The following is an 18,951-nucleotide window of genomic DNA, read 5'->3' on the forward strand; positions in this document are numbered from 1 at the left end:
TTGCCGAACGGCTTCACCCTCTTTGGAAACCCGAATAAGTCACCCTGCTGAGGAGGAGGCAGGGATATGGTAGGGGCTGGCTGGGGGTAGGGCTGGATACTGAGGGGAGAGACGACTGGCATTACGATATGGAGAAGGATGAGTCTTGTCTGGTTCCTACCCAAAAGATTGTGAGCTTGGGGGTGTTTGACAGGTGGCTATGGCGGACTAAATTAGGGTTTACCTGTCCACGAAGGACGGCACAAGGTGGTGTGGTATGCTGGCGAGTATGGGATGTACAGTTACCGGTCAAGAAAATTGGGAGAGTGCCTGCAGGTCGTGAGAGGAGGGGATCCGGAGAATGTCACAGGTCATGTGGGGAGGGAGTTCGGAGAGTATCACAGGTCATGATGGGAGGGGGTTCAGATAGTGTCACAGGTCATGAAGGGAGAGGGATTGGAGGTCATAAGAGAGAGATGATGATAATGATAGAAAAGTCCCTTCCGAGGAGGGGCGGGAAAAGAGAGGGGGGGAAGAGCAAGAATTGTTAGAGGAAGTGAATTTTAGTGGGAGGAAAAGAGCCAGGGCTTAACCCAGCTTGCATTGGAAAAAATATGTTAATAAGAGCGGAGGGCAAGGTTTTATTTATTTAGTTAGTTATTCTATTTTTTTTTATTTTTTTTATTTTTTATTTTATTTTTATTTTTATTTTTTTTTTTTTGATGGTTACAGGTCGGGGAGAGAGAGAGAGACAAGGGGTAACTGGTCCGATCAGGCGAGGAATGAGGCGGTGAGACGGGGCGGGGCGAAGTAAGGCGAGGTGTGGGCTGGGAGGTGCTTGCCGGCCAACGTGGTAGGTCTGAAGGCGGGCGAGAAAATGATTCAGTGTTCGCGCGGCGGTGAGGGCGAGTAGGCCAAGCTGTGCAGTACTCTCTCTCTATATATGTACATATATATATATATATATATCCGCTTCCCGCTTGCTGGACCAACGCGATCTGACTGAAACACAAATACAAGACCAACTAATCAGAACATAACGTCCAACAGGCAAGCGAATAAAGATAAACTTAGCCAACAGAAGTTTATCGAGGGTTCTACAGACCGCGGCTAACACTCGCTTCAAGTTTACCCACAAAATAAGACTTGTCTAACACTCACAAGCCTTTCCCGAAGAAGGAATAAGACAAAGAAATCGTATCTACAAGAACTAAGGAGATCAGGAGAACCATAATGGCGCTGGACTTCTTTGCAGGATGTCTTGGAGGTAAGTTAAAACATTTGTATTGTCGAACTTACAGGAAATGACCCGGAATTTTGATGTACGGTGACCACAACTATACCAACGGAAGGCGCCAGTCTGGAAGTTGCTTCACCCTCAACGTGTAAGGTAATCTGGTCCACTGCTTAGTATAACATACTCATGTTCATATATCAGGAGCGTATCTGCTTTATGAGTAGTTTTCATGCATTTGTGAGGTGTAAAAGACTGTCCATTAAATCCAAGGATCGTACCTTCGTGCTCAAGAATTGTAACGGTCGTGCTCAGTATGGTCGTACCGTCGTGCTCTTGAAGGTAAGATATACAGACATTTCTTCTAGAACTGTCGGTTAGGTACCCTGCACAACACCGTAGCCACATGGACGTCAAGGAACATTCCTTCAGTTAGCGAGGTCCTGCAGAAGGAAACGGTCCTCTCCATACAGAAGACGTCACAGGATTATTGAGAAGTGCGACAGGGAATGAGGGAATCTTACGAATCACCCGAGATGGATTAGACGAATGGAAAAGAGAATAAGAACGAGTTGTCATCAGGCTGCAGTGATAATGGACTTTATACCCAAGCGGACGTTTCCACCACCGGGCATGACTGCGTGACCTTTAACCCTTATGGGTCACGTCAAAGGCCTGGTCATTATATCCTAGGGTCGTGCTCAAGGAATTAAGGGTGTAATAAGGAAAGGTTCCATCGAGGGTAAAATGCGACCCTCCACTCCTAGTCTCGAAAAGAAGTGTTCCATATACTCCACAGATAGAATGTGATCTGAAAATTTATCTTGATTGCAAGAAAGACGAAAGAAGGTCTTGGTTGAGAGTAACCCAGGTCCGGCGTGTGTGCAACTTTCCGCAAGCAAAACCCCTCGACACTCGGCCAACCACAACCGGCAGCCATCTCTACTCTGTACTCAGAAATTACTTCGAGTTCGAAAACATGTGCCGCCTGGGTCTCGTTGCACAGAAAACCCACCAAACGGGTCTCTCATTCTTGCCCTCCCCTGGCCGCACCCCAACCTTTCCCCCTATCCCCGCTCTACCGACCCCCCCACCCCCACCCCTCTGAGAGAACGACTGACAACATCTTGGTAGCTCGTTACACAACCTCGGGCCCTCCTGTTGTCGCCTTCAGCCTGACTGAGACCAAATTACCAACAGTATATCATGGTACGTTTGGGCAACGACACTTGACAAATATCACCTTTTGTCTTGGCTTCTTCAGGTCGCAGGGAAAGTCTGCTCATCCAGCAATATCAAGAATATAACATGGAATCTCCCAGTGTGGCGACGCAGGTTTGATTTTAAGGTGCGCATTAAATGTCCCGGAGACCAGCTCTAGCCGGATAAAACTAGTCCTGTGTCTTATCCTCTCCATCAACAAAACTGAAGGTCAAAAAACAGCAGAGGGTACAGGTGTGCGTGTGTATGAATGGTAATGATTATCTTCACAACCACCTTATGATCTATTTTTTCCTCTCTCTCTTAAGCTTTTTAAGACTTTCGAGGTTGTAAGTATGGACAATTGGAAAAACATCTCACTCATCACACTTAGAAGATATTTTTTGCATCATAAAAGATAACGTCACATGGTTAGATTTAGCTTATGAGAATAATGGTCGTGTGGTTACGTTAGCTATGACCGTGTCTATAGATGTAAATATAACTTGCAAAGTACGAGCAGCCTCCTGTTACAACACTGTTATGACCCTAGGTAAGCTAGCACGGCCGACAAACAGACCATTAGGTCTTCTGTTATCTTTTTACCTGAATGGAGAGTGGCGGAGGGCCTGGCCCCTGGGGAGCGGTGAATGGTAGAAGGCACGGCCACTGGGGAACGGTTAGTGGTAGTGGGCACGGCCCCTGGGGAACGGAGAAAACAGTGGGGTAATGATCTTCGTGCCTCTCTCTTACATCTAGTTCTGTATAGTTATGGTATCGCCTACCGAGGGATATGAATATCGATATAGTACTTATATACAGTTACGTACATGAATTACTGATACCCCATAGACCAACATCTTAAAGCAAGCAAACACTCAGTCGGTGGAATTCTCTTTGCGTAAAAAATGGACTAAAGACTAGGTTTACACACTATCAACCAGGCACAGGAGGGTGGATGGCTTATTACAGGCGAGGTGGTTTGAGCTAACCTTTCTAATGAAATCTTGCAACATTTGTTCAGTTTATGTGTGGAGATTAGTCGACGGCTTTGATAAATGCTGACATTATACAAGTTCACAGACAACGTGGCCCGAAACTTATCAATAAAACTCCTCACATAAAAAGTCTAGGTTGATTTTTTTCCACCGTACATAAAAAACTCCTTAAGGCCCTGCCTAGCCCTGGCATTTTTGCCTATCTAACACAACTACCTCATGTTGCCTGCCCTGGCTCTGTCTACTCAATACATTAACATACTCTTAATGCTTATCAGTTTCCTCACTTAGAACAGAGAGGTTATGCACAGTGTCCCCAGCTTAACGCTATAATCAAGGACTCGGAGAAGTGTTGTGTCTACAATACCATTCTTCCGGATTACCACCGCTACCCGCCCTTCCCGAGTTTAATTTCGAATGTTTTTGATTTTATTCGTATTTTTCCTTTATACATTATGACTTTTAACACACTGTAAACTGCATTTTCTGGGGAACATAAAACCTTAAGAAACGATAGCAAAAGACTTCAAGTGTCTAACGCAATTGCTCAAGCCGGTAGTGACTCACAGACAGAAGCGCCCCCCGACCCTCCCAACTTACAAGAATGTTCTAGTTAAATGGCAACATTTATTATTCATTATTATCCTACTCTGATAAGAATACAACCAAACTACAACTCAAAGAACATCTACAATTCAAGTACGAATAAACCTCGTTAGAATAAAGAAAAATGTTTATTAGCGAGCTATAAATTTAGATGAATATGGTAACACCTAAGTCGGTGGTGAAAAACCTACTCTCATTGGCTGGATGATTGGAAACTTGTCTCCTATTGGCCAACTTAAAGGAAAGTCATGTGTTTGATGTTTTCTCAAAATGCGCTCAGTTAACTAGCCATTGTTGAAGAAGCCAAAGTCCACTTGCTTATACAAAATTGATAGCATACCGATAATCTGGTGTTTAAGTTAACATACGTGCTTTCTAGTGACAGGAGCGACTCTTGCAAACGATTTGATCATTACTAATAGTAGTATACAATAGCATCAATTAGATGCTAAACTACTGTGATTTGTTGTCCATCATTTACTGCAATGCATCAGTAAAGCAATTAACGTTGTTAACCTCTTAGATAATTTATTATAAAGAGCTGACATATATATATATATATATATATATATATATATATATATATATATATATATATATATATTATAAGCATAAAGGGTGACCAGATCTAAACATGGTAGTGATTACTATTTGTGTGTTACGAGGAGAGAGTTTTGCCGTCGTGTTGCCCCAACTCAGCCTTGTTATGTCTGCACACACACACACACACACACCAGCCTAAGCAGGTGCCCTTGTATCAACCAGCCCCTTGGTTCTATACTTCCATGTAATGAACCACTTGACTCTTCACGGTTGCAATTGGAGTATTTTTGTATACGTGATATCCCGTTTCCATAATAACCCATCCAATAAATGCAAGCCAAGTATTTGTTAGATAATGATATAAAGAAATAAAAATACAACCCCTCTTTACGTTGATTCAGAGTTTAGACTAACTTTATTTCTACTGGCTGAAAATAAGTCGCAGACGAGTCTGTTTTATTGGTGGGTTGGTGACCTATCTATTCATGGCTCAAGGGAGGCTAACATGTCTGCTGTTAGGGGACAGGAACTCAATTGGTGGCGGGCTGTTGGTTTGTTTCATTAACGAGCATTTTGTGCTGACTTCTGCACGGATCAAATCGGCAGAACTTTGTCAGAGACAGTCGAGGGAAGCGATGTTGGAGGACTGAGTCATCCCTCCCACTTATAAACGTACAGGGAGGGAGTTGTCAGACACTTGTGAGGCTCCATCTCTTCAACTTCTCTTCTATCACTGTTTGAAATTTGGTATGTTTTCTGTGTTTACCATATCTTCATTCATTCTATTCCACTCATCGAGCATACTTATCATAAAAGTATGCCTTTACATTATTCTTAAGTTTCCTCATTAATGTCATAGAATGTCTTGCTTGTTCTGTCTTTGCACCTCTACAAGAGTTATTCACAGCTGTTTCAAAAACTATAATTTGTGAAGAGTTCATCCCTCACAATTATGTCTTCCAAGACTGGTAAAGCTAAAGTCTTTAGCCTTTCCCTCTAAATCATCCTTCCCAATTCCGGTAATATCTTTGTTGCTCTCCACTGGACCTTCTCTACTAGCTCTTTAAACTTCCTTTAGGTTCGGTTACCAAACTTGAGAAACTATGTTAGTTTTGACCTTATCCAAGATGTGAACGGCTCGCTGAACACTTCCTTATCCATGAACTTGAGGGTAATTCTAAACTTGACAGTAGACAGGTATTCTCCTTAACTGTTCTCCTACGGCGGAACTCTGGCAACAGGTTAGGAACAATATCGACTCTGCTTATAAGCAGATATGATAATTTATTACCGTATAATCTGCTGCAATCTCCGTGATAACTCGAAAAACCAGGTCGCACTACTGCTACTGTACAGCCGTTGCAATCAACAAGCAGCAATAGCCAACCGAGATATTTAACGAACATCCTACGCATTACATCCGATCATCACCTGCCGATTGCTAATATGACTAAGTAACCCCAAAATGCATTTCCCTTAGAATATTCGTCTTCTTATTCGGGATCACTTATTGTGCAAGTCCTGGTGTGTGTGGAGGGTGGGGGGGAGGTTGAGAACTTGCCAGATGACATCATCCGGGCAAGATTTCCCTCCTATAACCAGTCTTTTATTGCATTAGTCGAGATGTCATATGACAGCCTCGGAAGATTGCACGGTGCACCTAACGCCCAGTGGGCCGGATGCGCCCAGCTCACGTCTCTCCTTCCACTCACTCCACCACCATAATGTCTAAGCTCAAACAAGGAGACATACGACGGACGTTCATACGGGAAGATAATTCTTCATGTATTATATATATATATAATACTGTAAAGTGTGTGGAAGAAGAAAGTTAAGAGTGAATGTCAATAAGAGCAAGGTTATTAGGTACAGTAGGGTTGAGGGTCAAGTCAATTGGGAGGTGAGTTTGAATGGTGAGAGGCTGGAGGAAGTGAAGTGTTTTAGATATCTGGGAGTGGATCTGTCAACGGATGGAACCATGGAAGCGGAAGTGGATCATAGGGTGGGGGAGGGGGCGAAAATTTTGGGAGCCTTGAAAAATGTGTGGAAGTCGAGAACATTATCCCGGAAAGCAAAAATGGGTATGTTTGAAGGAATAGTGGTTCCAACAATGTTGTATGGTTGCGAGGCGTGGGCTATGGATAGAGTTGTGCGCAGGAGGATGGATGTGCTGGAAATGAGATGTTTGAGGACAATGTGTGGTGTGAGGTGGTTTGATCGAGTAAGTAACGTAAGGGTAAGAGGGATGTGTGGAAATAAAAAGAGCGTGGTTGAGAGAGCAGAAGAGGGTGTTTTGAAGTGGTTTGGGCACATGGAGAGAATGAGTGAGGAAAGATTGACCAAGAGGATATATGTGTCGGAGGTGGAGGGAACGAGGAGAAGAGGGAGACCAAATTGGAGGTGGAAAGATGGAGTGAAAAGGATTTTGTGTGATCGGGGCCTGAACATGCAGGAGGGTGAAAGGAGGGCAAGGAATAGAGTGAATTGGAGCGATGTGGTATACAGGGGTTGACGTGCTGTCAGTGGATTGAATCAAGGCATGTGAAGCGTCTGGGGTAAACCATGGAAAGCTGTGTAGGTATGTATATTGCGTGTGTGGACGTGTGTATGTACATGTGTATGGGGGGGGTTGGGCCATTTCTTTCGTCTGTTTCCTTGCGCTACCTCGCAAACGCGGGAGACAGCGACAAAGTATAAAAAAAAAAAAAAAAAAAAATATATATATATATCAGGGCATGTGAAACGTTTGAGATAAACCATGGAAAGTTTTGTGGGGTCTGGATGTGGAAGGGGAGCTGTGGTTTCGGTGCATTACACATGACAGCTAGAGACAGCATGAACGAATGTGGCCTTTGTTGTCTTTTCCTAGCGCTACCTCCCGCGCTATATTCTTTCGTTTTTTTTTTTTTCTTTTAAACTATTCGCCATTTCCCGCGTTAGCGAGGTAGCGTTAAGAACAGAGGATTGGGCTTTTTTTGGAATATCCTCACCTGGCCCCCTCTGTTCCTTCTTTTGGAAAATTAAAAGAAAAAAAAAACGAGAGGGGATTTCCAGCCCCCCGCTCCCTCCCCTTTTAGTCGCCTTATATATATATATATATATATATATATATATATATTATCCCTGGGGATAGGGGATTAAGAATACTTCCCACGTATTCCCTGCGTGTCGTAGAAAGCGACTAAAAGGGGAGGGAGCAGGGGGCTGGAAATCCTCCCCCTCTCGTTTTTTTTTTCTTTTAATTTTCCAAAAGAAGGAACAGAGGGGGCCAGGTGAGGATATTCCAAAAAAGGCCTAGTCCTCTGTTCTTAACGCTACCTCGCTAGCGCGGGAAATGGCGAATAGTTTAAAAAAAAATAAATAATATATATATATATATATATATATATATATATATATATATATATATATGTATGTGTGTGTGTGTGTGTGTGTGTGCGTGAGCACGTATGTATTATTATTCCGCACTTCGTTACACTTGTTTTCTTGAGCACAATGTTTTTCGTTAACATCCGACGTCAATACTGTGTGGGGCGTTGGAAGGTAGGTTGTGACGGGGGAGGAAGAGAGAAGCTGATGAAACTGCATGATAGGAAACGCAAACTAAGCGATACATGCAGCAGAGCTGAGCTGCTGAGTTATGTCAGAGTCAGCAACAGTGAATCTGTGGTGGGAACATCACTGTTGTTGCTGTTCGTCCAACAGAAGACCTGCTGTTAGTCTCGACTCTCACCGATAATGACAACCCTTCATCAGAGATCACTCAAATCACCATCATGAACATGGCAGGTGCCTGAACTGGTAATACCAACACAAGTAACGATGTAATGTATTTGTGGCATTTTAGTCACAGGGATTATTTAACGGTTATGTCTAAGAGTCGTCATAGTCCTTGTAATTTAAGACTCAAGGTATTACATATCACAGTCTCAGAGAACGTATTTACACAACGAATTAACGGCCGGTACTTCAGTGGGGTATATTTACTTATACAAATGTTTACACAGCTCAACTTTCTAAAATACGCCTATTATATATATATATATATTTCATACTATTCGCCATTTCCCGCATTAGCGAGGTAGCGCTAAGAACAGAGGACTGGGCCTTTGAGGGAATATCCTCACTTGGCCCCCCGCTCTGTTCCTTCTTTTGGGGAAAAAAAAAAAAAAAAACGAGAGGGAAGGATTTCCAACCCCCCGCTCCCTTCCCTTTTAGTCGCCTTCTCCGACACGCAGGGAATACGTGGGAAGTACTTTTTCTCCCCTATCTCCAGGGATAATATATATATATATATATATATATATATATATATATATGAAGATAATGCAATAAGTATGCACTCTCGTAGCACGCATAATGCCTTCCGTACAGCAGTAATCGAACCTCTGGGCACGGCCACCCCGTGAGTGAACAGTCACTTTGGGTCGCCTGTCTCATCTTGATATGACGAGATAGTTTCGTCAACGAACTTATGACTTTTCAGGAGTCCATCCTGTCTGTCCCTACTGTTGATGGTTTTTCAGCCTTGAGGTTGCATAAGTCCATGGATATGGATTCCTAGGACTGTACAGTAAGTACACTGACTGATAACTGACATCACAAACCTAAAAAGCATAAGGCAAGTTACCATGGGGGGGGGGGGGGGGGGGAGTACGTGGCGTGTTTAGAAATCTGTTAACCCCTCAAGAATGACGAGGCAATTCTTGATTATGATGGCCTGGCCTCACTCCTGGCTATTGAGAATCAGGTTAAAGTTCACTCGACTACTGTACAGGGTCGCATATTCGTGCTCGAGATGCAGTGCACTATGATATTGAAACCTTGATGGCCGTGTTGATATAATTCTCCCCTCGTCCTTTTTCCCCCAGCAGAGATCTGCTTTTACAGTATGTCAAGGACAAATGTTGCAATCTCGCAACATCTGATAAATATTTCGCATCGAAATGGATGTAGGTTAATCAACGCTTCCAAATGTAAACCTACATCCAACCCTTGAACGACCGGCCAAATCGTTCATAAAAAAAAAGAAATACAACTTATGTTTTACTATTATGAAAAACTTTTACTAAATATCACACGTGCTATCATCCTCCTCTGTTCCCCAACACAAAAGCTATCCCAACCTAAACACTCAGCAAGAGATGTTATCAGAAGTGGCTGGCTGGTAAGGCGTGGCAAGCTCTGCGGCCATGGCCTGTCTGTAGGACTGCTCGCTCTAGCGCCACTTCTCCAGGTCTGGCATGGCTGTACGTCAATTGCCATTTCGTGTCAAGTTCTTTTTCATTGATTTCGTAATTACTTATTATGATGCTTGCTGTAATGACTGTTGATTGTAAATGGTAATTCGGACATATTTGTTACTATCCGCTTTATGAAAATGAAAATTAAAAGTAGACAAACGCAAAGTCAATTAACCGTCTTGTAGACCAACTGAGTATCATACGTCATCCACACCATATTTGTAATCTTCCACTGCCCGTCTTTACAGTATGAGAGATTTTAAAGAATATTCTCAAGTCTAACATTATTATTTTCGTTATTTGACACAATGCTCTCAGGAGTTTTCACCAGGAACTGAGGAGAATGTTGTGCTCACTTGCTTAAAGTTCGGCTACAGTATCTCGTTCATTCATAACAGATTTTGTATTGTCATTCACTGCAAGAAATAGATAATGACAAATACAACGCACATCCATTCTTTATCAAGCAAACTAACCAACATACCTCAAGACTTCAGTGTGTTGCAATATTCTTCACCGAGAAGCACCCCCGACAGGTTTCCATGCCGGGTGCATGGGTAGCAACACTCGCGCCAACAGCAGTTGCCTTGGTCAGCGGCGGCGTTGCCACACACACCACAATGTCAAGCACATTGTCAATGACGACCGCAAGAATGGGCTGGGGACCTAAGGTGAAGGGAATGCAACAAAAAAATGAGATGTATTATCAAGTGAAACTGACAATGTTTCGGAGGGGGAAAGGTAATTTCTAAATGCATGTGTTTGACAAGCTCACATGCAGCTGAAGGTTTGAAATGTAATGACTGTAGGAGCGAGTTGGCAGATGTGCGAAGAAGGCCCGTGCCAAGGGAGTGTATATGTTTGGTTACATTTGTTGTATCGTAAGCTATTAACTACAGCGTTATACACTATGACTTATACAACTCTATGCTACTGACAACAGTATAATGATATTTACTACGCTGTTGATTACAGTACTGAGAACTATCAGTTATTCAAGGGAACGGCAAAGAAAGAATTTGAAGTTACTGGAGAAGGGAGTCCAAGGAAGAATCTCACGGTAAAAGCTGAACTGACAGGCTGGCTGACCAAGAGGCAGACTTAAAGAGAAAGTAGATCATGAATGATTGCATGAACTGTGTGCATGCTACACTGGACATATGCACCGTTAATACCTACTTTTCTTTCTTTATTTGCAGTCAGGATGTCCATGGATTTACAACTTATTTTTTGACTATATATATACATATGTATATATATATATATATATATATATATATATATATATATATTTTTTTTTTCATACTATTCGCCATTTCCCGCATTAGCGAGGTAGCGCTAAGAACAGAGGACTGGGCCTTTGAGGGAGGATTTCCAGCCCCCCGCTCCCTTCCCTTTTAGTCGCCTTCTACGACACGCAGGGAATACGTGGGAAGTATTCTTTCTCCCCTATCCCCAGGGATAATATATATATATATATATATATATATATATATATATATATATATATATATATATAATCTTGGGTTGTAAGGACAAGCAGCATGATCGTGGTTTAATCCAATATTGTAGGCCGGTTTTAGTGAATGGTACCGATGCCAATGGGAGTCAGGCCTTTAACGAAGGGAGCGACCAGGATATATTTCGATGTTTCTAAATACCCCAACACAACCACAGCGACTATGGTACACGCAGGTCTCACCTGGCCACAGTGTGTACCGTGTGAAACTACCTACTTGTGTATAACACAGGTTAAAACTATCAGTGCAAGAAGGCGCGCGCACCTGAACCATGGATGCCCCATTCGGGTATTTTCAGAAACCTGTACTGTGCGGAGTTGCCGTCTTCTATATCTGCTGGATTATATGATCTAAGCACAATCTTCGAGAACATGATACTTCTTCCTTAACCCTACGAAGATAAACGCTGTGAGATCATGAAGTTTCCATTTCTATAATTTCCCTCTGTTTAAAGACAGCAAGGTTATTCGGGCATGAGGCTGGCACGTGATGGGCATCGATGATTAGAGGAATATCCCCAAGACCGGTCCTGGCCCCGTCTCAAATCGTGGTGTGGTGAGGCACAGCAGGGGAACACGTGTACACACACTGATTGCTCTAGGGAAGATCATGTGATCGAATACATGCATGTCTTCACACAATGGGAGTGTCCTTAATCGAGTGAAGGAACATATTTTCTCCCTCGCTTTTTTACCCTGATGTAAGGATGGTTGGGATGCCCCTTTAGTCAGGTGGAGGAGGCCTGCCTGGCTGCAGATAACGCCAACAACCCAACCCGACACTCGGGGAGAGGCAGCAGCCAACCCTCCAACCGGCCGGCGCCACCAGCTTCGTTGACCGCACTCTCAACCTCTTTATCACGACGGAGGGATGGCCTCGAAGAACGCCAGTATTGAGAAGTGGAATAACAGTTTTAGAGAGACGCTAAGATCATCAGAGAAGAAGTGAACACAGAGCCCAGGCTTAGGGTAACTATGGAACAGATGGTTGCTGTACATCCCGTAAGCTTTTGGCGAGTAGCAACAGACAGGTTCCGCGCACAATCCAGTTATTTAAGGCTTTACACTGTGAATGTTGCACAGCGAATGTCATGGTGCTTCAGGAAATTTCTACCGTGGTAACTCCGAGGATACATATTCAATTCATTAGTCTTTCATATTCAAGTCACGAGAGCAGGCACGAGTAATACTAAAAGCCTATGCCATGTCAAACAAACCTAGGGTTTTATCATTTTTTTTTTCATTTACAGTTACCTTCTGATTCATCAACAATGTCTAAGTTACTGGCAGATAACGCAAGACTGTCTGTTAGATACCATGATAATGTTGCATTAAAACACCTTCAGACTTTGTTTTTATCCTGGTTTCCAAGGTAAATGGGCCTTGTGACGAAGTGGTGAGGCGTGTCTGCGGTGGTGATTTCCCCAGCACTGAACACCGCATCTCACGTTGCACTTCTAAAAGATGAATCGGGAAATAGGGATTAATAGTAACTTTGGGAGTCAAGCTAAGCTGGAAACCGAAACACTGGTGAAATCAACAAACGCTGAGGACTTGCTAAAATGGTGGGTATATCATGTCCTATCTTGGTCATTTCCATATCATATCTTGCACGATCATTTGTATAATGAACTTAGACTTTTCTAAATGAATTCATAGGCAAACAGTTTTCCCCTAAGACAGTGAACTGATACTACCAACTGTCCGTCAACGACCTGGGTTCTACTGCACTGCCTTCTGACTCCTCACGCAGGAAACGAGGCGCAGCTCACTGTACTGTTCCTCTGAAGGAAAAATCCGAGCAAAATGGGAGAAACCAAATGATGTGGTTGGGTGTCTTCCACACTAATGAGAAGACACGACAACGTTTGTTTAGCACTTGAAGATACCGTGCAGGGAAGGACATTATGAATATGCACAGCTCCTGATGCAACAACAATCTGTACAGTCGAGGTCATCTCTCTCTCTCTCTCTCTCTCTCTCTCTCTCTCTCTCTCTCTCTCAATCGATCATTTCTTACTCATGGTGAAAGTGGGTTGTTAGAGAACTATCCGTCTTGAACAGTCACTGATGCAAGAACCTTTTAATAATAGCAGGTCTTAGCCAGGTCTTCTTAGCCCTGACATTTCTGTCGTTTCAAGGCCACTGGACGTCGCCTTACTCTCAAGATAAACAAACGACGGCTTGATGAAGCACCCGGGTTGAGACCCTCCACCTACTTCTCTTTTTCAAAGACTTCCCCAACCTCACCGCAACAGAAGAACTCTGATTACAAAAACCACTAAAAACCTCTTCCATCCAGGTAAAAATCGGGCAAGAGATGCTAATAGCTTTGTCTTTACCCATCTGGACCTGGGGCACGACCTCGCATTTCTTGTTCACGTAAACTGAAAGCTTGCTGATGCCCCTTCCGCGTCCACGTGCTTGTAGGATGGAGGTTATTCTTGGTCTGACCGCCAACACCAATTATAATTCGTGGGCTGCTCACCTTGAATCAAAATCCTGTGAGACTGACCACTATCACCACCCAAGGTTAGGAGTTGTTATGTTTGCCAATTCCATTTCTTCATCAATGTGAGATGTTCAGTTCGTATATAAATATGTGAGACGCTCAGTCTCTGATCAATATAAATATATTCTTAGTCGAAGCCGAGCGAAGAAGGATGCGCATTTTCCTAACTCATTATACATACTCTCGTAAACACCTGCGTGACTATTATGCTCTTGCTGACTACAAACCTCTCTGGAAACCAGTTGTATCTGGATATGAGCTGAGTACAGAAGATGGCTGTGTCTAAGAATAGAACACGATGCATGCAAGCCTAGCACCTGCCCAGGTATACGATGATTATCCCAAGTCGTTATTAGCAAGGTTCATAAAAGATCCAAAAACCTCAAGAGTTCTTTTAAAAATGCTCATGAAAAGAGGAACCAGCTTTTATATATATATATATATATATATATATATATATATATATATATATATATATATATATATATATATATATATATATGGTGTGGGTGGCAAGTTGTTAGAAGCAGTGAAAAGTTTTTAACGAGGATGTAAGGCATGTGTACGTGTAGGAAGAGAGGAAAGTGATTGGTTCTCAGTGAATGTAGGTTTGCGGCAGGGGTGTATGATGTCTCCATGGTTGTTTAATTTGTTTATGGATGGGGTTGTTAGGGAGGTGAATGCAAGAGTTCTGGAAAGAGGGGCAAGAATGAAGTCTGTTATGGATGAGAGAGCTTGGGAAGTGAGTCAGTTGTTGTTCGCTGATGATAGCGCTGGTGGCTGATTCATGTGAGAAACTGCAGAAGCTGGTGACTGAGTTTGGTAAAGTATGTGAAAGAAGAAAGTTAAGAGTAAACGTGAATAAGAGCACGGTTATTAGGTACAGTAGGGTTGAGGGTCAAGTCAATTGGGAGGTAAGTTTGAATGGAGAAAAACTGGAGGAAGTAAAGTGTTTTAGATATCTGGGAGTGGATCTGGCAGTGGATGGAACCATGGAAGCGGAAGTGAATCATAGGGTGGGGGAGGGGGCGAAAATCCTGGGAGCCTTGAATAATGTGTGGAAGTCGAGAACATTATCTCGGAAAGCAAAAATGGGTATGTTTGAAGGAATAGTGGTTCCAACAATGTTGTATGGTTGCGAGGCGTGGGCTATGGTTAGAGTTGTGCGCAGGAGGGTGGATGTGCTGGAAATGAGATGTTTGAGGACAATGTGTGGTGTGAGGTGGTTTGATCGAGTAAGTAATGTAAGGGTAAGAGAGATGTGTGGAAATAAAAAGAGCGTGGTTGAGAGAGCAGGAGAGGGTGTTTTGAAATGGTTTGGGCACATGGAGAGAATGAGTGAGGAAAGATTGACCAAGAGGATATATGTGTCGGAGGTGGAGGAACGAGGAGAAGTGGGAGACCAAATTGGAGGTGGAAAGATGGAGTGAAAAAGATTTTGAGTGATCGGGGCCTGAACATGCAGGAGGGTGAAAGGCGGGCAAGGAATAGAGTGAATTGGATCGATGTGGTATACCGGGGTTGACGTGCTGTCAGTGGATTGAATCAGGGCATGTGAAGCGTCTGGGGTAAACCATGGAAAGCTGTGTGGGACCTGGATGTGGAAAGGGAGCTGTGGTTTCGGGCATTATTGCATGACAGCTAGAGACTGAGTGTGAACGAATGAGGCCTTTGTTGTCTTTTCCTAGCGCTACCCCGCACACATGAGGGGGGAGGGGGATGGTATTCCGTGTGTGGTGAGGTGGCGATGGGAATGAATAAAGGGAGACAGTGTAAATTGTGTGCATGGGTATATATGTATGTGTCTGTGTGTGTATATATATGTGTACATTGTGATGTATAGGTATGTATATTTGCGTGTGTGGACGTGTGTGTATGTACATGTGTATGGGGGTGGGTTGGGCCATTTCTTTCGTCTGTTTCCTTGCGCTACCTCGCAAACGCTGGAGACAGCGACAATGCAAAATAAATAAATCAATAAATAAATCAATAAATAAATAAATATATATATATATATATATATATATATATATATATATATATAAATATATATATATTATATCAAATCGTGTTCACTTACTCTGGAGGAAAATGTGATCATTTTTTCCCATTTTCTGACACTTGGCTGATTTTGTCAGCATACCAACCAACTCTCGTTTTACTCGTTATTCCGAACATGTAAAGATCTGATAAGCATTCACTTGTCCATTTCCCTTGACGAGTCCACAAACCCACACACATAGAGTGGTCATTGTACGCGCATACACACACAGACAGTGATGATTGTGCACACAGACACACACACATATATGTATATACATGTGTATGTGGGTGGGTTGGGCCATTCCTCGTCTGTTTCCTTGCGCTACCTCGCTGACGCGGAAGACGGCGATTAAGTAAAATATATATATATGAAAGCAATCTAAAAACTACGATGTAGACCGACCATAAACAAGAAAACATCCCAAGCAAGCCTAGCCCATGAGCAAGATACGTGGAGATGATCTAGACACGAGGGACGTTGATTACAGAGTCAGGGCGCTCTCATCCACAAACCTTATTAGTTTATCCTTAAACAAACAAAAAGAAATATTTGACTCAAATGGTATCTAGATAAATCTGTTTTAGTCTAATGTATATAATATTAACCTTTGAAAAAATGTGAAAGAATATTTTCACGTGGGTATCGACTGTGAAGACACTCAAAGCGCGTGTGTTTTCCCTCCCTCAGATGTATCAGCCTGCATGGAAAGATACATGATTTCATTAATCACCCAGTCATTAGTGCAGGATAAATTACTGAATTCATTATTGTCATGCAACCCCCGGAACCCCTTATCTTCGGTTTCCCGCCGCTTCAAGGCTGCGCGATGAGAAGGGACTCCACTGGAGCGAAAAATTCTTCAGAGAGATTGCAGTCCCGGGACATAAAACTTCGCCGAAAGTGACTATAAAAACTCGAGGCGTAGTCTCAAGCTGGTGGAGTCCGGCAACGCCAAGGAGATTAATGTCAATCTGAGCATCTACGAATGAAGAGGGACTGTAGCCTCGCTGTCAAAAGTCAGATTTCAAAGCCTATAATTAACGTCTCCCAACTGATAGCCAGCGAGAAGTTTGTCCGAAACCGCGACTGAAATTTGAGTGCAAGTTACCAAGCTTCGCTAGAGTCACGCTTTCTCCAGGGTTTCCCTGTACTTTAACCCACCTTTTTCTCAGTCTCTTTTCAAATACGTTATACATAACGAAACAGAAACTTGTAGTTTTTTTTATCCACACATTGGATTTTTGTTGCTGTAATTATTAATGTACCGATGGTCAGTTAACAAGGTCACCCATCATACACTAACAACCAGTGTAACCCTTCTGAGCACGACAGCGCAATCGTTGAACCCGAAGGTATGATAGGATGACCAGTGGCATAATCTTCAAGGGACATTTTACAGGGTAGGTCACCATACCCAATGGTCGTATTCAGTTATAATATTATAGATCAAGAGAAAATAAAGTTCACCTAAGTTGAATTGATATGATTTTTGTTGAGACGATATATATATATATATATATATATATATATATATATATATATATATATAAAGTTATCCGACTCCACATGCTTGAGGTTATAACGCGAGTGAAGTCACTCGAAAGATGTAAATCTGTTAATTATATAATTGAAGGAGCGTAACCTTGAGCTGCAGGAGCCATCAGAAAGGTCTTTAGGTAATTTTATCATATATATATATATATATATATATATATATATATGCATAATGGTGTCTACCTTTCGATCCATATCTGTTTGAGTAACAGCTTCCGACTTCCTACAGGATGTGCTGGTGTCGCTGTGGGACATCCCTTCGACACTGTGAAGGTAAGCCACTACCTATACCTATCACGCTCATGCCAACACCAACCTATCCTGGCCCCATCTACCACATCATCCCACCCTGTCCTAGCCCTACTCACCACACCAACCATCCCCTCTGGTTCCTACAGTCACTCTCGCCCTTCCCGATACAATACTAAGAAAGTCCACCAACCATACGCACCCCAGCACCCTGACCAACTCAATATACACCCTAGCCCGTACGCCAACTCCCTCACTAAACTTCAACCCTTCCCTCTCTCTCACACACACACACGCACGCACAACTACACACTCTTAACTCCTGACCAACCTCACAAAGTCTTGGGTACAACAAGGGCATTTTAATGTTCTCATTAAAATCACTTAGAAATTATTTATAAAATCAGTAACTTCTTCAGTCTTGAATTCAAAATAGTCTTAAATAGTCATTACAGAAATTTAATTGCAAAATGAATATCATTCATTGAACGCTTGATAGGTTATCAGTCCTTTAATGAAGCTTCTACAGCTTCAAGGCTGCACTTCGAGCAGGAGCAGGAATAGGATGAACTCTCTTGGAGTGAGAAGGTTCTGGAATAGGCTCTACCCCTTTCCGTCCTCTCGAACGTTCATACCGAGCGACTGAAGCACATAACGATCCTTGCGCCTTGCCAACGTAGGCTTATTGTTCCTTCCTTTTTTTACATCCCATTATACAATCTAAGCCAAGGCAGCTATTTCTTTCCTTTTACTGCACCACTTGATGTCCGCTGAGTTATCTGATCCCTTCCCCCGTGCGAGATACTTTGCTGCAGCGCTTCACCTTGATATACCATGACGCAGCCAAACACTAGAGCATCAGCAGACAATCGTTAGTATAAGAGCTCATGTACCTCATTCTACAACCACTTGATGCACTAGACCACTTAAATTCTGCATCATGTACATGACATAAAACGCCACTAGATGTAATTGAATGCGCCAATTACGGTGCTGAATCGTTTGGGTGTATTGCAAGACTCGTTTGTCTTGCAGTATCGTATAACGTACTCATGACAACTCATTCTCTTATATATATATATATATATATATATATATATATATATATATATATATATATATATATAGATAGATAGATAGATAGATAGATAGATAGATAGATAGATATGAAGGTGAATTCGCACTTCAGTAGGTTCACACAATCTTGTTCAACATGAAATTTTTCTATACATGTAGCACGTTTCGATGAGACAATCCCCCCTCATCAGGT

At 42.6% G+C, this 18,951-nt stretch overlaps 1 protein-coding gene across 1 annotated transcript in view; it reads left to right on the forward strand.

Moving 5' to 3' along the window:
* Positions 1-833: 833 nt before the first annotated feature.
* LOC139761636 (mitochondrial basic amino acids transporter-like) overlaps positions 834-18,951 on the forward strand; it is a 32,135-nt gene continuing 14,017 nt past the window's right edge. The window contains exons 1-2 of the mRNA XM_071685961.1: positions 834-1,246; positions 17,662-17,705. Coding sequence (XP_071542062.1) covers positions 1,213-1,246; positions 17,662-17,705 — 78 coding nt within the window. The 5' untranslated portion in view covers positions 834-1,212. The remainder of the gene's footprint in view (positions 1,247-17,661; positions 17,706-18,951) is intronic.

This window comes from Panulirus ornatus, chromosome 1 (assembly GCF_036320965.1).
Source record: "Panulirus ornatus isolate Po-2019 chromosome 1, ASM3632096v1, whole genome shotgun sequence".
NCBI lineage: Eukaryota > Metazoa > Arthropoda > Malacostraca > Decapoda > Palinuridae > Panulirus > Panulirus ornatus.